Source organism: Glycine soja, chromosome 13, assembly GCF_004193775.1.
Source record: "Glycine soja cultivar W05 chromosome 13, ASM419377v2, whole genome shotgun sequence".
In the NCBI taxonomy this organism is placed as follows: Eukaryota; Viridiplantae; Streptophyta; class Magnoliopsida; order Fabales; family Fabaceae; genus Glycine; species Glycine soja.
In genome coordinates this window covers 30,913,683-30,933,621 of record NC_041014.1, presented here as the reverse complement: position 1 = coordinate 30,933,621, position 19,939 = coordinate 30,913,683, and the positions used below count along the sequence as shown (strand labels likewise).

At 33.6% G+C, this 19,939-nt stretch overlaps 4 protein-coding genes and 1 non-coding gene across 8 annotated transcripts; 3 read left to right on the top strand and 2 right to left on the bottom strand.

Moving 5' to 3' along the window:
- Window positions 1-1,068: 1,068 nt before the first annotated feature.
- On the bottom strand, window positions 1,069-5,859 carry LOC114381490 (ELMO domain-containing protein B-like). 2 transcript variants are annotated; one of them, XM_028340758.1, is made up of 9 exons: window positions 5,673-5,859; window positions 4,002-4,120; window positions 3,139-3,207; window positions 2,775-2,890; window positions 2,622-2,676; window positions 2,170-2,290; window positions 1,917-1,964; window positions 1,683-1,777; window positions 1,069-1,488 (listed from the first exon to the last, which is right to left on the bottom strand). In XM_028340758.1, exons 1-9 carry the CDS (start codon window positions 5,737-5,739, stop codon window positions 1,390-1,392), a joined length of 789 nt encoding a protein of 262 aa, XP_028196559.1. In that variant the 5' UTR covers window positions 5,740-5,859; the 3' UTR covers window positions 1,069-1,389. The 2 variants fall into 2 exon arrangements, with proteins under 2 accessions (XP_028196559.1, XP_028196561.1); XM_028340760.1 differs by having other exon boundaries at window positions 1,082-1,488; window positions 4,002-4,180; window positions 5,673-5,829.
- A 2,267-nt stretch (window positions 5,860-8,126) lies between these two features.
- On the top strand, window positions 8,127-10,016 carry LOC114380867 (60S ribosomal protein L17). The gene is made up of 7 exons (XM_028339957.1): window positions 8,127-8,243; window positions 8,348-8,384; window positions 8,538-8,578; window positions 9,091-9,321; window positions 9,416-9,518; window positions 9,604-9,671; window positions 9,758-10,016. The coding sequence occupies exons 1-7, from the start codon at window positions 8,241-8,243 to the stop codon at window positions 9,818-9,820; spliced, it is 546 nt and encodes a 181-aa protein (XP_028195758.1). The 5' UTR covers window positions 8,127-8,240; the 3' UTR covers window positions 9,821-10,016.
- On the top strand, window positions 8,736-8,869 carry LOC114382846. Its single transcript, XR_003660307.1, has one exon. It is a non-coding gene; the product is annotated as a small nucleolar RNA snoR74 (small nucleolar RNA).
- A 1,312-nt stretch (window positions 10,017-11,328) lies between the features above and the next one.
- On the top strand, window positions 11,329-12,962 carry LOC114382197 (probable signal peptidase complex subunit 1). Of its 2 annotated transcripts, none has more exons than XM_028341457.1 (2): window positions 11,329-11,446; window positions 12,486-12,962. In XM_028341457.1, exon 2 carries the CDS (start codon window positions 12,486-12,488, stop codon window positions 12,765-12,767), a length of 282 nt encoding a protein of 93 aa, XP_028197258.1. In that variant the 5' UTR covers window positions 11,329-11,446; the 3' UTR covers window positions 12,768-12,962. The 2 variants fall into 2 exon arrangements, with proteins under 2 accessions (XP_028197258.1, XP_028197259.1); XM_028341458.1 differs by lacking the exon at window positions 11,329-11,446 and adding an exon at window positions 11,600-11,620.
- A 1,527-nt stretch (window positions 12,963-14,489) lies between these two features.
- On the bottom strand, window positions 14,490-17,721 carry LOC114382196 (small ribosomal subunit biogenesis GTPase RsgA 1, mitochondrial-like). 2 transcript variants are annotated; one of them, XM_028341456.1, is made up of 5 exons: window positions 16,792-17,721; window positions 16,125-16,340; window positions 15,833-16,027; window positions 15,552-15,740; window positions 14,490-14,900 (listed from the first exon to the last, which is right to left on the bottom strand). In XM_028341456.1, the coding sequence occupies exons 1-5, from the start codon at window positions 17,434-17,436 to the stop codon at window positions 14,847-14,849; spliced, it is 1,299 nt and encodes a 432-aa protein (XP_028197257.1). In that variant the 5' UTR covers window positions 17,437-17,721; the 3' UTR covers window positions 14,490-14,846. The 2 variants fall into 2 exon arrangements, with proteins under 2 accessions (XP_028197257.1, XP_028197256.1); XM_028341455.1 differs by having other exon boundaries at window positions 15,547-15,740; window positions 16,792-17,684.
- Between the last annotated feature and the right edge of the window lie 2,218 nt (window positions 17,722-19,939).

Here is a 19,939-nt window from a genome sequence, read left to right as displayed (position 1 = left end):
GCCAATTCAAATAGCATGCTTCATTTTAGCTTGTTTGCAGGGCAAAATCAACAGCAGCATATTCTAGTAAATTAATTACCTTGATCTCCTTTATCAAATAAAATTTTGAACACGGGTTGAATGTGAATGTGAATGTTGGTTTGCTTAGCTTAGTTCAAAAAATTAATACTATTAGGGCTTATAGTCCGGGTCCACAAAATTATGAGATAATGTGTGTGTGGCTCAGTCCATTAGTAAACTAACCTTGATACGAGAAGATACTATATGTGTGCAGAATTAAAAGAAAAACTCACAGAAAATACCTTTTATAATTAGGGTCAAAGCAAATATCACTCAGGAACTTGGGAGACACAAATTATTGGAAAGAGATGCTATAGCTAATAGCTTGTTGACGAGAAACTGTGCTAAAGACCCGTCAATAAACAGGGTGGAATTCAGTGGAAAGCCGTTGTCTTTGAAGATATGGAATATGGATAAACAACAATTCCAAAATACCCCTGATCAAATATACATAGTAGGTGTCATCAAATTTAAAAATAAGAGTTGGGTTTTTTTTATGGAAAAGAATTTGGTTTTAAAAAAGATAAAAAATTAACTTTTTTTTTTACAGAATGAACTATTATTTTGTAAAAATAAGTATATCGCACAGATTTCGGCAATTGATCTCTCGTAATTGGAACGTTCAAACGGCTTGAACAAGCCTACCTTCTATCTCATCATCCATTTTATAACAAAATTAAATCAACAATTTTACAGTATAATCTTATACAATTATCCAAACATAAATTGTCTCATATAGATCATTTAGTTTTATAATAATTACTTTAAAATCCATTTCTTAGATGATTTTTAATTAGTTATCAATTTAAAAATCTCTAAACAGACAATAAATGAAAGTTAAGTTCTATGATTATCTGGGATACTTTTGTATGTCCACGTAAATGGTATAGATTAGCATGTTTTTCTTCACTTGAAATTATAAATGATTTGGAGGAGCTCGTGAAAGAGTTAGCCGCAATGTACAAAACTCTGAAATTGCAGCTTTACCAGACTATGAACTCGTAATAATTGATTCAATTAATAGATGTGAATCCAATCACTAATTAGTCAAAACTTCCAAATGAGAATCTCGTGGAAGCAATGTAAAGATACAAATCCACCCGGCAATGTGGAAATTTCTTTAGCACTAGTCATTAGTCAAGGAGTCGAGTTCATTTTAAGTTAGAGCTATCATATCATGTAAGGAATGAAGAGGATGATAAATTAAAAAGATATGCTAGACCTAGTTAATGGTCATAGATTAAACCTACGGATTCAATAAGCAAGTGAGCGAGGATGTACACATTACACAAACTATGCTTCGGTGGAAGTGAGGGTTTTGGCCACTTGTCAACAAAGAAGACTGTAAGAAGGCATGTCTTCAATCCGTAGAACATCATCCATCAACAACTCTTTCTCTAGCTGAACTCGCGTGGATTTCAAGACATCCTGTAACAGGATATACAAGATGGGTTGAATGAGTAAGGGAGAAGGAAAAAAGAAAAAAAGTCAGGGATTCGATCTCCTTTCTTGACAAAACTAACATTCTAACAATTAACATTTGTTAATAAAAAAAAGTATCATACTAAAATGTGACATTTTATTCATGAACTATACCCAACAAGTACGCAACGGATGCTTACATTAAATTCCATGTAAGTAGCATTTCTCTCCAGCCACAGTTTGTCCATAACCACGAATGCCACGCAGTAAAGCAAGTCAAATGCCCATTCATTTTCTGTAAAAATGTATCAGAAAGAGGAATAGTAATTAAGAAATCACCACCTTTGAATGAACTCTCGGGTAAATGTCATAAAAGATAACATCCCAAAAATATTTGTGTATAAATTGTGAAGAAAACAGATACTGATTCTAACCTGAAAGCATCTGTAGAAAAACTGCTCTTACAAAAGTCCTGGGTTTGGCTGCAAGTGAAGAAACAGCCCGACGATAGAAATATTGTTGTAATTAATGACAAATTCTATCCCCTTTTAAGATTAGAATGTTATGTGATTTGAGTTTTCCTTAGAGACTTAGGCCACAAGATTTTATGTCTAATTAAATATGAGAATGTGTTACTAAAATAAGTCAACAACTATGTTTTGGTGCAAAAGAAATTTCATGACGTACTGGCATCAAGGTCCAGCATTTGCATAATCATAAATGTGATGTTAACGCCAGCAACAGCAAAGGGATACTCCCAAACAGCTCCTTTTCCTCCTTGTTTCTTCAGTAGCCGCTGAAAAGAAGTCTGCAACAAGTAGATGAACATCAAAACAAAAGCAAATAAATTATTTGTAAGCAGAAGTTGGGGCAAAAACACTTATTTCTTACATCTATAAAATGTCACATTATTTTTAGAAAAATCAATGACTTTTTTTATCGACAAATGTTAGCGGGTAATATTGTTTTGTTAGTGGAGGGATTCGAACCTACGACCTCTCCTCCCTTCCCTTTACCCTTCACCACTAGACCTTCTTAGTTTTTACTTGAAGTCAAGAAGCAGATCCAAATATTTTTATTTTGGGAGTCAAAGATAGAAATGGTGCCACCGAAAGATAGTAGCTAGTTCAGAATCTTACTGAGAATGTCTTCGCAAAGAATAGTAGGTTTTCCAATGAAATGAAACCAGCTCCTCTGTTCAAAAAAATTTGGTCCAGAAGAAATGAAAAATGACATGTCAAGAAGGAAAAACAGCACAAAAACTAAGAAAGGGGTTGACAAGGCAAATTAACCTGAAATCAGTAGATGGATCTCTACCCTGCCATCCCATTTCTTTCCATTGATCAGAAATCAAGCTTTGGAGCTCCTGATCAGGAAACGAAGCAGACCACAGAGCTCTCAACGCTTCCTGTTCTTGAAAGAATTTCTAAATGAGTAGCTTGCAAAAGAAGGCTAATAAACAGATGTGAATAAATAAAATTCTGCTAAATTTGGCTTTGCCATCCAATTTTATATGTCAATTTGATGGTGTAAAAAATTTAACTGAGAATAGGATTGCTGCAAATCCCTCAGCAAATGTTGCTTACTACAATCACAATGCAAAGGAAAATAATAAACTAAGATATATGTTGAAACCAAAAGTTACAGAATTTGTACCTGGTGTTCAAGCTTGGAAGCATCAAAGTAAACTTTCATCCGGCGCTTTAGTCTTCTCAGTCTTTCCTCCTACAAAATTTTTACAAAGTTGCTGCTCAATGAATTCATTTACTTTTCCTTTTTTTCATGTTTTCCTCACTGCTCTATGTCCTCATCAAATTCATGGCAAGAAAAAAATTGAGGAAAAAAAACTATTAAACCATTTATGATGCAGAGCACCAGACAGTTTGGAAACAAATTATGAATGCATTTTCAATTATTGTTTCTGCAATTATTCCCAGAAAACAAAACAACATTTCCAACATGAAACTCTAGTTATAGTCACATTTTTCAATTACCTTCGAAAACTATCAATAGTTAGTTTTCAAAAGCTTTTCAGTTATTCTCAAAAACTATCTTGAAATATATTTTCACAGGTCATTGAAAAAGTTCTGCATTTGTAAATAGCAGGTTTTGAAAAGAGTGAGAAAAAGGACAATATACAAATGGCTCAACTTCTTGAACTGACAGAGAGACACAAATTGGTAAAAAAAACCCAACTTTTATAACTTTAATTGTAACTTTTGAAGAGGGTTTCTATTTTAAATGAACAGTTACATAAGCACAATGAAAACACTAGAAAGCAAGAAGCTGGCATTCAAGCTTGTCCAGAGTATGACAAAGCAGCAAAACAGGTTCAAGTAAATCCAATAGTACCCCCGGCTAGATAAACCAAAACAGAACATGTCCAGATATTAATGAGATTAAAAGTAATACAACAATTTATTTAAGTAGAAAACTACAACTAGTGAATCAAGTAAAACAGCAATGTGTGGTGTCAAACTAATGCAGATTCGTTGACAGTTTGTAAATGACTAACTAACCTGTAAAGGGGTCAAACTAATGCAGATTCGTTGACAGTTTCCCTTACGCTTGAAGCAAACACAGGTGAGTCCTTTACCAATCCATGCTGATGCGGGGGAGCCACACGTTGTTGCATGATCTGTATACAACCAATCAGGAGACTTCCCCATTCAACCCTTTTTTCTTCTTTTATTTCAACCTTTTCTCAACACAAAGCCAGTAAGTAGTAGTAGTAGTAGTAGTAGTCGTCACTTGGTTGAAGAAAGCAACTAGAAAAAGAAGTTAATGTTATCTTATCTTTTATTCTTTTACAAGTTGATTGAGGTAGTAGTGGCAGCACATGACCAAATCAAATGCACTAATCAATAAGGCAGAAATGTTGTGTTTTGGGTGGAACCGAACCGTATCACTTTGTAGGGGACATAATCAAAGAGTTTGCGTATGGTGAAGGAGGAGAAGAGGAAGAAGAGTGGTAATTTGAACAGTGTCTATTGTCGTCTTTTGCCCCGACAAACATAAAAGCAAAATGACTTAGACAAACCGTGAGCTGTGATGTTGAGCCGATAGGGCCCCATGCGACAACATGGGCAGACGAGGATTCATTACATTACATATTATTATTATTAGAATCTGATTAACCAGTTTTTTAAGACATTCATTAAATAATTAAAAAATATTTATTAAGTAAATCATAACAGAAGAGAAAAAAAACAATAAACAACATAATTTTATATTTTAATAAAAATATTTTTTTAGTTTCTTAATTAATTTGTTATTATTATTATTATTATTATTATTATTATTATTATTATTATTATTATTATTATTATTATTATCCTCTCCATGTGACTAATAAAATAACTGATCTTTTTTTTTTTTGCTTGCTTGTCTTCGGCCTTTGGTGTTTTTGTTAGTTTATTTCTTCCTGGTTTTGGTAACTTCCCTTCCCCACTACCATTCCCATGATCTTGTTTGTTACATCAGACTTCACTCACTGGAACAACTAACAACTCCATTACACAATCCTAATTCCTATGTAGTTTGGTTTGGTTTGACTAATTTCACACATGCTCTCTCGTCCTAGGTGGACCCTCACCTCTCGCACTGGTTCTTGACTTGACGAAACAAACAAACCGTCCGCTTCAAAAACACCGAATTCGGCACTGAAATTGATTTTCTTTTTCGGTTTGGTAACATTGGATTCTTCAAATTTAGGAAACATTATAGAATTATTATTCTTTTATCTCAAAACCCGATGTTATCTTCAATACATGGCTCGTAAATTATATCGATAATAAGGGGCGGGGAACTGTAAGAAATAGCTTAAACAGATCGCAGCGTTTGTAATTTCAGTAGAGAAAAAAAAAAATATAAACCTATTCAAAAAATAAAATTGTCCACAAAATTTAGATACAATTCCTTATTTTTTTGTGTTGTTTCATAATCACTATTTGAGTTTCACTCCATTCGTGTGCTTACACGGGGTGTAATGGTAGTGAGGTACACAAGGTCGGGGTGTGTTGATATTGAATGAACAGACATGAATACTCCAGTAATGACAATTACACAAGAATATGATAACAGTTATGAAAATGTATGTAAGTTTTGTTCTAAAGTTATACAACTAATGCAACGAAACGGAGCACGAAAAGAGAAGAATGAAATTATGTGAAAATTCAAAATAAATGAACCTGAGGCGTGAGAAGTTGAGGAAGCGCAAATGGGAACGAAGGTGGCATTGTTCCTAACGAGGCCCATAATAGCGCTGAATCGCAATCTAATCTAATCCTTTTGGTTTGGTTTCTGGGATCTGCTAAATACAATTGGATGGTGGATGGTGAATGTGGTACTCTCTCTAGTACCTATTCTAAGAAGTAACAACAAAAGTGTTTTTGTATTTAGATTACTCTGTCGTTTCCAAACTCCACGTTGTTTGTCTCTTCTGCCTCTCCTTTTACCAAGTTAGACATTAGTAGTTGTTTGTCTCTTCTGTCCAACTCACTGGGTTGAACTTTGAAACCTAAATAAATTATTTGACTGAAATTGTGGCATTAATTAACCTCAATTGGACATAACACTTGGTAAATATTTGAATTAAATTAAAGTCATAAAGATATGAGATTCACAAAAAAAAAAATTAAAAAATCTCATTTTTCCATCTATTTGAAGCCTAAACACAACCAAACCAAGAGTAAAATAACGATTTTTGAATTTTAAGGACTAATGTTGTGACTAAATTAAAGGTCTTGATAAGATCATGTAAAGTGAGCATTCATCACTTAATATAACGTATTTCATACGAATGGTTAATCAAAACTTAAAATTTTAGACTGCTTGATTAAAAAATATAAGTCAATATCATTCATGTCAATAGTTATTAGTATGTGAATATTATTCTCATGAAACATGTTTGGTTGTCATTAGGAATTTTAGAAAGAAAAGAATTTAAAAAATTTAAATTAAAAAATAAAATAAAAAATGTGAAGAAATAAGTAGGGATGCATAGTTACTGTATAAAATATTTTTTATCTTCGTGAGAATCACTATACTCACCTCTTAGCATATGAATAAGAAGCAACATAAATATCTGTATTTGATATGCTCGGAGTCAAGTATTCCTAGAAATATTTTTATAAAACTTATAACAAACATGAGAATGTGATATTTCCAAGCATACATTCTTGCTTGATAATTTGAAACAAATGTCTCCTTATTAATTTCTATGCTTTTGTATTCAAAATTTAAACAATTAATTAGATTGCAATTTTGAGTTTTATTTTTATTATTTAGACATTATTTTTTGTTATTTTGCTCTAGAGGATATTTATGATGATATTAAGAGAAATAAATAATTCTTTACTGTCGTAAAAAAAAATTGAGATACGATAATAGAAAATTATTATTCATGTCAACATATATTGGTTTAGTTGTTAAGGATTTGAGTCATATCTCATAAGAATATGGCTTTGATTTTGCATATCTTAAAATCTTATTGATAGATGATTTTAAGTATATTTGTAAGTGTTTTTAATTTTTAAATAAAGTAAGTATAAAGAACACTACACTCTAATTTGATTAATTTCCATAGACCTTTTTAAGTAAATATTCCCATAGATTTTTAACTGTTATTTTTAAATATTTTCCAATATAAAATGTTAAGTCTTTACTTAGAGCATCTCCAATGGAATTTTCTGAAGGATTTCTTACGAAAATAAATGATATCTTGGAGTTTCTTCTTTATTGAAATAAATTTACATAATGGAGAGAGTTTGTAAGATTCGCTCCTTATGTAAGGAATCATTCCTTAGCAATAAAAAATTATTTTTTTACACCAAAAAGTACCAACAACCCCAAAAAGAGGGAAAATAACAAAATTGAAGAAGAAGAACATCAACACAAAAGAATCATCATCCAACAATAACAACATAGAAGAACATTCTCCAATTCAAATCACCCTTGCACTTGTTTGTTTCTCTTTGTCGTCGCACTTCGCTTTCGTGTTGTGCAATATGCACCACATTTTTATCCCTATATGTTTGTTGTCGCACCACTCCAAGTTTCAAACTCCAAATGCAAAACATGATAAACATAGAAGAAATTTGAGATTGAGGGAGATGAGAATGAAGATTCATTGAAAAATTGAGAGGGCCAAATTTGGGGTAAAAAATGGGTCTAAGGGTTCTATATGGGGGGAAATATTATTTATGGTTTTATTGACAAAAAAAATAAAGTAATTTTTTTATGAAAAAATAAATGAAAATGTTTAAGATACACTTGTTACTATTTGAGAATAATCAAAATATTACTAATCATAAATAATACCATTTATTGAATTAATTAGTTTACTTTAGTCAAAATTAAGTGAAACTTAAAAAAATATAAAAGTGAGTTTCTTAAAATTTCTTCAGATTTTTTACCATTGAAATGAAATTGTATGAGTTTTTTAAAAATGATATAACATTAAAGAGACCACATAAAATTATGTAAAAACTATAAAATGTAACTTAAAAAAGTTACTTAAATGGAGATGTAGTTGATACAGACCTGGACCTAGAATAGTATCAGCCCAAAAACTAAATCATAGTTTAGTTGGGCCGGATCTATTTGAAGCCCATAATCGATGCATCTTCTACCAAACCTCATAGAGGACGGGTACCCATTATATATAAAGCAAATCAGCGCTATTTGTGCCCTAGTTTTTCTTCCTCCTTCAGCCGTTGCTCTGCTTCAACCTTGCGGAAGAAGAAGACGCCGCAGCCATGGTAAGTAACCGGCACCAAACAATGATTCTCAGCTTTTTCCTCTGAAATTCGCTTTTTAGATCTCATAATAACGCTGTTTCGTTTTCTCTTTTTTCTTTTCTCAGGTGAAGTACTCCAGAGAACCCGACAATCCCACCAAGTGTAAGTCCTCTTTCGCTCTCATAATTTGAATAAACCTTAATATATACGATTTCTGTGTTTTTGCACAGTGGTTATTTATGTATCGTTTTGTTTTTTAAGTGTTGATTTTAGGTTAATTTAAACTAATACGCCGATTGTGTCACGTTATTGCAGCCTGCAAGGCCAGAGGCGCTGACCTCAGAGTGCATTTCAAGGTACTTAGATTTGTTACCATTTGATGATCTCGGGTTATGATGTACTAGACCATTATATGTCATATGCCTAACCCTAATTTTTAGAATTGAATGTAATGTTATTTTTGTATGCATTTTTGCATTATGATTGTATGTCCATAATTTGGGAAACCTGATGAAAAAAGCAGGGGTTTGTTTTTGATTGTGTGGACTTGCCTCTCGTAAACTTCAGGGATATAATTTCCATTGTTATTGGGTGAACCTCTGTTCTCTTTTGATGTGACTGAATGTTCAGTAAATGATGGAACACGCTTTTCCGCATATGCTATTAATGATGGTTAACTTGGTTAACTCGGTTAACTCGATTTCGTGTTAAAAAAATATGCATTGCTTTTATTCTAATCCATTTGGGGTATAGCCACCATTGTTTGTAGGTTAATATGTTTTCCACTTATGTTGATTTAAGTTTCATAAGGATGGTTATTGGTCAGTGATGAGCTTTCAAATAATTTGTTTGTCTGTCCACTTCACAGAACACTAGGGAGACTGCCTTTGCCATCAGGAAGTTGCCCCTGGTTAAAGCTAAAAGATACCTGGAGGATGTTTTGGCCCACAAACAGGCCATCCCTTTCCGACGCTTCTGTGGTGGTGTTGGGAGGACAGCCCAGGCTAAGAGCAGACACTCCAATGGTCAAGGACGCTGGCCCGTCAAATCAGCTAAGTTCATCCTAGATTTGCTGAAGAACGCCGAGAGTAATGCTGAGGTATGTGTCCTGTATATGTATTTGATTTGATTTTTCATATGATTATTTTAAGTCAACTTTCTAAGTAATAAAACTTTTGATTGCTTTAACACAGGTAAAAGGTTTGGATGTCGATGCTCTGTACATTTCCCATGTCCAGGTTAATCAAGCACAGAAGCAAAGGCGTCGTACCTACAGAGCTCATGGAAGAATCAACCGTATGTTACTGATTTTGTTGATATTGTCGACTTAATGGACTACTATTACATGCTTTTGTTGAGAGAGTCCTTTTTTTTTTTGCAGCTTACATGTCATCTCCATGCCACATTGAGCTGATATTGTCTGAGAAGGAAGAGCCTGTGAAGAAAGAGGTAATGATTGACCATCTCTCTGTTAACAGTATATATACTTCCTCTTTTCTTTTGCATCAAATTCTTATCTATTATTGTTCTTGTAGGCTGAGACCCAATTGGCAACAAGCAAGAAGAAGGGTGCTCTTCGAAGTGGTGCTTCATCTTAAATTGCCCTTGAAGCTAGTTATCGGATGACCTACATTCCTAGATTATGTCAGTTTTGTCGATCATTTTCCTTTATATTTGTTATGAGCTGCTTTTGAAGCTTGAACAGCACCTTTTGTTTCGTATACTATGTTTCAAGTTAATTGAGTTACTTGGGAATTTTTATTATGGCAATTGGATGATTGATTTTAGTTTCAATTACTGTGTGGGTGGATCCCTGCTGCTGGGCATTTACGGAAGTAGACTCTTGTTATTTTTGATTTTGCGAGTGAGAAAAATGAAAGGGCGTAGTTGAGAAGATGCGTGCTTCTGGACATTGGAGAGCAATTGGGCTACATAACGCAACCCGTAATACTATATCTTTGACGGCATTTTTCATGTTTTCAAAATGTCGAATCAACTGATGGATCATCATCGTCGTTCAATTGGCTAAGTTTTGATCGTTCTAAATTCTGGTAGAATACTATGGTTAATGGTTGAACTCGGGACCTGTTCGGTGTACGTTTAATTATCAAGTTAAATTCACTTGAATACTTAAATTTTATAACTTACGGAAAAAGTTGTTCAAAATCTAGCATCAATTATTAATTACAATGACTCAACGTATGAATTCGTTTGGATGCATTATGTGAGCAAACATGGTGAAGTTGGGAATTGTTAACAAATGTCTCCCAACAAAAATAAACTTCATAAATTATTGAGTTAACCTTAACTAATTCATTACAATGACTCCAAACGTATGAATTCGTTTGGATATATTATGTGAGCAAACTTGGTGAAGTTGGGGATTGTTAGAAAATGTCTCCCGACGAAAATAAACTTCATAAATTATTGAGCTAACCTTAACTAATTCATTACACATTACATATAAATACAATTATGCGAAGTTGGTATATACGATAATGGAAAAGTACACGTGCCGAAATAAATATGAACACTAAGGTCGTGTTTGTTTTTGAAGATGATTTTTTTTGTTAAGACCTACACCTCTTACATTTAATTCAATGTATTTTTAATCCTCTAAATCAAACACCCTAGTAATGTCAGCCTAATAGATTAGTGAAAGTTAAGAACTGATTGATATCTGCATAATTGTTCTATAAGTGTCAAAAACTACTATAATATTTTGAACAATTTTGCAAACATTGGTTAATGAGTTAAGCTTTGTTCATTATTAATATAAATATTTTATATTTTATATTTTCTAATACTATTTTCAAAATAAAAATAAATATAAAAAAATCACAAGAAAGTAGTAATAGTTAGGATAAATAATAATAAATGTACCCATAATGAAAAATTGTTTTTCTTTATCATTTAATTAAAAGTCATATTAAATTGACAACATAAAACCGTGTGCATTAATATCTATTAAACTCTAATAGTTAACGTTACAAATGTACCTCATCAATAATTTTCAATAAATAATTTAGTAATTAAAAAGTAATATTTAAAAAAAGCTTAAATCTATTTTAAGAAAAATAGCTTTCCCAAATATATGTGCTAAAACTCCATTTGCCGTAACCATAAGATGCCTCGCTCGCGGTCGCTGGTCAAATCTTTGACCGAGTAGAGTTGGTTTTCCTTCAACTCTTATTCTGCATTCCATCATCTTCCAAAAACCAAAGGTATGATGACTAAGACTCTTCTTTCTTTCTTTCTTTTATTGTTTTATTTATCATTCACTGTTGTGCTTGACTGCCATAAGAAAACTGTTTTTGTCGCCAAAATCGATAACCACTCTTTCGTTTGGCTGCGATTTTTTCATTTCCTGAATCTCTTCTTATTCGGGTTACCCTATTGTAGGAAACCCCATTTCAAAACACTATAAGAAATGTCTTGTTTCTGCATTATTTATCTTATGTCTTTGTTTAACTATATCAATTTTTTTATTGGAATTTCGTTTAGGCTTTGCTTTTACGATTAGTGTTTTTGTGTTAGGGACACAGTTATTGCCAATTACAGTTGTATTTTTAGAGGATTTGGTGAAGTGAACCTTAGCGAAAGTCTCATCGATCTCTGAGCAACCCTTTTTCAATTTCAACTACAGAGTACAGAGATTAGAGTTTTTCTTTCCCCTTTTTCAATTTTGAACCGTAAAAGTGACATCTAGTCCTAGATTTGTTGAGACCTTTGTGGCATGCAGCTGCTGTTCAAAATGTTTTGGTTCTTTGTGGCTTTATAATAAGTATAGAACATACATTACTTCTATGCAATTCCACATTCTGATGTATTTGACTTTGGCAGTATATCTATTTTAATTTTCATAGTCCTAGTCCGGTCTCAACCTCCATCGTGATTGTGATTGATTATTAGGCTTGATGTTTGTCAAGGGCTCTGAAGAATGAACTTTACTTGATGTTTGGATGATTCTGTTTCATGTTTTGTCTGGCAGTTAATGAATAGAATATAAAATATTTCAAATAAAGACAGAAGAGATTCTTGTTTTATTACCGAGAAAGATACCCTTGGATGATTTCATTATTGTAATCTGCATAGTTTATGTAGATTGTGTTTTCTGGTATAATCATATGACTACCAGTATGTTGTGCATCTTGTAGCAGTAGCATGCTGTAGATCTAAAGTAGTTTTTTTTTTTCTTTCCATTGTTGTTATTTGGATTTATAAGGTTTCTGAGTATTTTTCCTTATGTTTTTGCTTCATTAGATGGACTGGCAAGGGCAAAAGATAACAGAGCAGCTAATGCAGCTAATAATTGTTGCATTTGCTGTGATTGCATTTGCAACAGGATATCTTATGGCTTCTTTCCAAATGATGATCCTCATATATGCTGGTGGTGTGGTTCTCACCACATTGGTGACTGTCCCTAATTGGCCCTTCTTCAACCACCATCCTCTCAAGTGGTTGGATCCAAGTGAGTTAGAGAAGCATCCAAAGCCTCAACCATCTCCGAATGTAAGCTCAAAGAAGAAGTCGGTTAAGAAGTAGGCTTCTTTGACATATCTTAGTGCTAGTATTTTCTTGAGTTAAAAAATTTCATGCTTTGGCAGAATTTTGTATATCTTACTCTTCTTCCCTCCCTTTCCCCTTCATTGGATATTACAATGTACTTTACTTCTTTGGACTGCAAAGGTTATATCTGTTCGCTTTGAGTTTTGATTTTTTTACATCCATTTTTTTTTATATCTCACTTTCTTCCACCCTTCTTGCACCCCCACATGGATTGTGAAACCAACATTACTCTTTTCTTGTATATCTCACTGTTGGTCGGGTTAGTGTGTTAGATTAATCATTCTCATGGCAGAGTAGCCAATGATTTCATACACTATTCAAAGTATGGTCGGATTGTGAAACCAACATTACTCTTTTCTTTTATAGATACACTCTTTATCTGGAAATTGTAATTTTCTTTTTGTTGCTTCGATTTTGGTGGTTAATAATTCTTGCTGAGCATCGAAATGTGATGCAAATGGCTTGTGTTCTTAACTTGTTGGGTTGTAGTTGTGGTACTTGTGCTTCTCGAGCTGCTTGTTGGTAATCTATTCATCGCGTTTCTGTCTACTGGAAGTGTTTTAGCTGTAACACTGAATATATTTCAAAGAATGTGATACTGATACTATTTTTCTCATCTCATAAGTACAAAGCACACATCAAACATGTATTACACGTGGAAGAATAGTGATTATTACTAAACTGAAGCGTATGTCTTCCTATTGCAACATGACAGTTTCTCATTAGCTAATGACATTAGAGTTCCTTGTCTATAATAATTCACAAATTTAAGGCCACAAATCTGGGTATTTGTTCACGGAATGGAAGAATCGTTTACTTTAAAAAAAAAAAAACAAAAACAAAGGAAAGCTTGTTTCTCTGATGGAGCTAAACATGTGCACACTCTAAGCTACAGTTCCTGGTTGAGAGCATAAGTAAGCACTAAAGCTCCCTTAATTCATGAACCACAAACAGTTTCAAATGTAAGTTTCGGCTAATCCTTCACAAACCTGACAAATACATGAACCCACAACACTTGTTAGTTTACTGTAGTGAAACAAACCCGAGAACATTATAGCCTGAGTCTTGAGTATACAAACCATCCAAAAGTGGTGGGGCGGGCTAGTTCATTCAACCTGGATTGAGGGTGTTGCTAGGTGCACCCAGCATTATTGCTGGTGTACCCAGCACTTAAGGTAAAATGACGAAAATATCCTTGATCCGTAAGCCATTTAAGTTGATCCGTAAAAGGCTTACGAATCAACTTGATTCGTAGAAACCTTACGGATCAACTTGATCTGTAAGCCTTTTACGAAACAATACGAATGAACATGATCCGTAAGCTTTTTACGGATCAACTTGATCCATAAGACTTTTACGGATCATGTTGATCCGTATTGTTCTGTAAAAGACTTACAAATCAAGTTGATCCGTATCAATCTTATGGATCAACTTGATCCGTACGATTTACGGATCACCCTCACACACACCATCACAAATGCGAAAAAAGTATAGGGACAATTTTGATATTTTAATTAAATGCTGGGTGCACCTAGTAACACTCCTGCATTGATCCGTCCTATCTAACCCATCAACTGGATGGACCAACGGTGGGACAAAACAAAATAGTTTGTTGGCCCACCTTATATATATATATATTTTTTTTTTATTTTTTTTTTTACAAAAATGTAAATATTAACGAGTGTTTAGACTTTGGGATGTCACTTCAATAATTTTGTAGGCAATAAGTATGGATTAACCTTTCAGTCATCAGAATTCAAAAGTGTGTCCATCAGTGAAATTTGTACAAACTATACACGATTGAGACTACCTGACAGAGACTTAGGTCAAACAAAACATAAATGAACTTCAGTAATAGGAACTCAGCTGACTCAGAGATACAAGTGAAGGCGCGCAGAAATGAACTATTTACACTGAGCACACTTTGGGGATTAACGAAATAGCGCCCTTAAAATAGGATCATTCTCCTCATCAAGCAAATTGTCGTCGTCATCATCATCCAATTCATCTAAAATTGACTGGTTAATGCTTTTCCGAGATTGTCTCCTATGCTTCTTAGGTTCCAAGCGTGGTTCTGCTTGCTGAACACCCATGTCTCCCATTTTCAACCTGCAATGTGGTAACTGATTCAATAATTTCCCAAGATAAAAAAGACAATAGAATTGTGTTTCATCATAATATTGTGTAAGTAGCAGCATTATTACGGTGGTTGTCACTGTCAGAAACATCGCAACAATTTTCGGATAGTCTGACATGCACTATGTTGTAGGAAGTTCAACTTGCAACAATACACAGATAATCTGGTAAAAGATCTTTTGCATTACTGCATATTCCAGGAAAAATACTTCTACTGATACTTTCACAAACTTTTTGTTTCCCCCACAATGTTAACAAGGGCATGCAAAGATTGACGGACAAAGAAAGCCAATAGATAAACCATATTCCATGTTGAGGACATTTTAAGCAATTTAGTACTTTCTTTCATGGGCTAAAATGTAAATACCATGGTAATTATCATAAATAAATTAGCATTGTGCTGTGAGATTCATGTTTATATCTATGTATTAACATGTAAAGAATAAGAATCAGCCATTAAATATGTAAAACCCTTGTAATAACAAAAACTGCTCGGAATATTGATTTTATTAATGAATAAAAATCCCAGAATTGAACTCTTTGATCAAAGCATCATACTTTTCAATTAACTGAGAAGCATTGGTTTTCAATCAACAAAGACGCATTGCTCATATCATACCTTACATCCCCTTCTCTTTTAGTTCCAAATGTCCTGAGCTGGAACTCCTCCCTGATTCTGATTTCATCAAGAAGTTGAAAATAGTAGGAATATCTTTCCCAATCTCCCTTCACAATGCACCCAGGTTCACCCAGATGCAAGCAATTGTTAAATGAACATTTCTCAGTCTCATTGGCACTAAGCATTTTCCTGATCTGAACAGGGGGAAAATAATATAACATAAATCAAAACAGGAAAAATCATGTTAACCCTGAATTTATTCAAATACATCATAAGAATTACTAACTTCAGGAAAAGTCTGTGCAAGAGACTGCTTTGTCACTTTCAATAAACTAGGCTGGTTAAATCCAGGAGTATCAGCAAGAAAACCCCCTTCAGACAATGGAAGTAGAGAGACATGACGAGTAGTATGCTTCCCTCTACCACTTCTGGTCGAAACCTCCCCAACTCGCTGATCCTCAAGCCACTTGCTTCCCAAAATCTGTAAAGCAACACCCATCCACAAGTAACAAATATCAAACTCTAATACACACTGTATAAGACATCAAAAAACACCCAAACACAACAACAAAACCCACAGGCTCAAACCAATTATCCCCTTCCGCAGCATCGGAAGGATTGCTTCTAAGGGCATTGATCAAACTAGACTTCCCAACTCCACTAGGCCCCACAATCACTGTCGTTTGATCCCTCAACTTGTAACCAAGAAGATCAAGTCCATGTCCAGATTCAACACTGCAAAAAACCGGCTCATACCCCCAGCTGCGCAACCTAGCCTTCCATGAACTAATGATCTACACAAGAAACAAAAGCCAAAAGCAATAAATTTCTTCACACCAGAAAATAATCCCAGCTAGATCGCAAATTTCACAACACAGCTAAACATACCACCAGACACATTACACTAATTAGATAAAGTTTTCCATAAACTCTTGCAAAAAAAAGATGGGAAGATAAAATGAAATGAGCATCTCCAAAAAGCTAAAATCAATTTGCACATCTAACTTTTATAAAAGATTTCTCACCTAAATTCTCTAAAACCTGAAGTATATAAATTAATCTGAACTAATTATAAGTGTATAAATTGAGTATATAGCTTATAAAAAAAGCTCAATTCAATTGACTTATCTATTACTTGTGGAGAAATTGATTCTATCCAAACAGAGCTCTAATTAATATAATAATAACTAAGACTGCATAAGTAAGAAACAATGAGAATGCCGAGAATGCGTGAAGCTGACTCACCTCATTATCCACAAGCTCCGTCTTGTTGAGTGCGAGCATGAGAGGGATTCCGGTGGATTCAGCTTCGACAAGAAAGCGCGTGAGGGTGAAGGGTTCAGGCTTGGGGTGTTCGAGCGAGAAAAGCACGAGAAGTTGGTCGACGTTAGCAACGGGAGGGTCGAGAATCTCGGAGGTTCGCTGGAAGACATTCTCGATCATGCCCCTGCGGTCAACCCAATCGATGGACCCCACAAGAACCTTGTCCCCGACCATCACCCTCCGCTTAATCTTCTTCAGCAGCGCCCTCACCACGCAGAGAATCTCCACCCCGCGGAAGCTTCCAGAAGGTTCGTCATTTTCGGGGACGATGACGCGCATGAAGTTGGCCTGCGACGCCGCCACCACGCCGATGGCCTGGGATTCCGTCAGAGGAGGGCTGTCTTCGAGGGAGAGGACAGGGGCAAGACAGGAATACTCTTTCAGTGTTTGTTTCGCCTTCAGGAGGTTGCGGCTCGGGGCAGCAGCTTGTTTGTTAGGGTTTTGTTGTTGTTGTTGGTGTCTGGCGGCGATCGTTGGGAGACAGCGGAAGCGGCGGAGGAGGAGAGTGGGCGCGTATGCCGCCACCGCGCGGTGGCGGAGCATCGAGAATGATGATGCGAACGACATGGAAAAATTGGATTTAAAACGACTCTGGCCTCTTCTTGCTATCAACGACGCTTTGCCGCTTAAACGGCGTTGGGTGGTGGGCTACATTATCCTCTTTTATTTTACTATTTTTTATGAATGAATAATAGTAGCAAGGGCAAAGCCCCGTCTAACAAGAAACCTCTAACTCTAATATTTATCAGCTAACAGCGATTAAGCTAAGAAATCCGGATGAAAATTAAAATGAACTTCGTCTCTATTCAAAGATAAGGAATATAACCATATTTATAACTTATTTTTTAAATGATGCTTTGATTTGTTTACAGTAAATCGTTACGTGAAAAAACAATGGTGTGGTTGTACGACAGAATAGAAAACAGAGGGGGGAAATGTAGATGATGATGTACAGTTTTTGTTTAATTGAAAATAAAATGAAAAGAAAAAAAGTTTAAAAGTAGAAGTATAGATATATAGAGAAAATTATGATGAAAACTACTCCGGAGAATAGATGAATAAACTCTATAACTACTACACTTATTTTAGTTTCCATCCAACACTTAATTTTTTGATATTGATCATATTATTATCATTATTATTATTATTATTATTTCCCAACTAACTTATTGAACTTCTTTTCTAATTTCCATCACCTCTATCTTAAATGGAAATGTTAAAAAGCGTTAATTAAAGAAAAAAATTAAAGTTTTATTAAAAAAAATAGGTTTAATAGTAAATTTTACCATTAAACTTCTATTATTTTATGAATTTTAGGGCTCAAATTTTATTTTTATAAATTTTATCATTCAACTTTCAATATTTTATAAATTTTATCATTTAAGTTTTTTATTTTTATGTATTTTACTATCACGTTGATAACAAAAGATAAAAAAAATCTATTTTTTAAATTTTTATATATTGTTATTGTAGTTATAATCTATATAAAAAAATAACTTTTTACATTAGTTATGATTATAATTAATATAAAAATTATAATTACAACAAATGTCAAAAATCAAAATTATCCTTCTTTCTTTAACGGTGATAAAATACATAAAAATTAAAAAATTTAGGTGATAAAATTTATAAAATAATAAAAAATAAATGTTAAAATTTCCAATTAAACCAAAAACATAATTAACATACTTTACTATTTTTTTTATCAGCCAAACCAAGATAAAGTTGGGGTACAACTTACAAGTGCCTTTTTTATCATGTGTTTTGTCATCAATCCATGGAAGATGTAGAGCACTTATTCTTCAATTTTACACACTTGATTTGGAAGAGGTGATATAGCCTTTTTGGCATCACTTCAGCACTGCCACAAGATGCACGACACCAAGTTTGGCAAAATTCAAGGGGAACTAGGGCACCAGCACCAATGCCAATTCATGGTGGCATGCAGGATGGAGCGCATTTATTTGGAACATATGGTTACTTAGAAACAAAGTTATTTTTTGATGGAGTTTAACCTGACCCAGAGCAATTATGGCATAAGTGAAGGCATACAACAAGGAAATATTGCTTTGTTGATACATTTGTATCTTCTCTTATGCGTCCAATCATGGTCTGCATAGGCAAAGATTCGAATTTTTTTGTGCTTACTTGTTGCAAAATTTATATCGTGCATGGACTTGGTATTGGCCAAGATTTAGGAGGATATTGTAAACTCTCTGTTTAGAGAGCTTGTTGGGTGTATATGCTATGTTTGTAGTCTTTGCACATCTTGTGCTGATTAATATATATTCTCTTATTGCCGAGCAAAATAAAATATCTATTCTGCATACTATTTCCCTTGTGCAAATACTGTATACCTGCATTTTGCCTAATCCTCCCATTGAATGTGTAATCTTACCATACTAATGTGATTTTAGCTATAGTGAACAGTCATGATTGTCAAATCCAAGGGTCAATATAAACTCGTGAAACTTTAACTTTCATAGACTTATTGAGTCGTAAACTTATAAAAATTTATCTAATTTAAAAAATAATATTAAAATAATTTATTAATAAAAAATATGCATACAACATTTCAATTTTATAATAAAGAAAATAGTAAATCACAATAATAAAATATAATAGTATATTAGTGCTAAATAAGATCAAACTACATAAATAACAAATTAAATCGTATATAAATTCATAAAAACATGAGTTCTTAAAGTAAAAGCATATAAAAAAGAATTAATTTCTTTAAATCATTTGAGTCCTAATAAACATTCTCACTCTGAAAAATTACATTTGATGTTAAAGTTGCTTATTTGTTTCTCAGCTCAACAGTTTGTGTGTGAGTTTACACAAGTTTAAAGTTTACTAAAAAAAATTGATATCATTAACTTATTTTCTTTGTCTAGAATCATAAACTTAAACTTGTAAGAGTTTAAAAACTAATTTGAAAGTTTGATAATTGAACACAATTTCAATTCTAAAGACCAATCATGCAATGGAACCGAAAACCCTTTAACTTTACCTTTAACCATGACCAGGAGCTGAATTTAATTGTGTTAACCACATGCTCTAATTTACT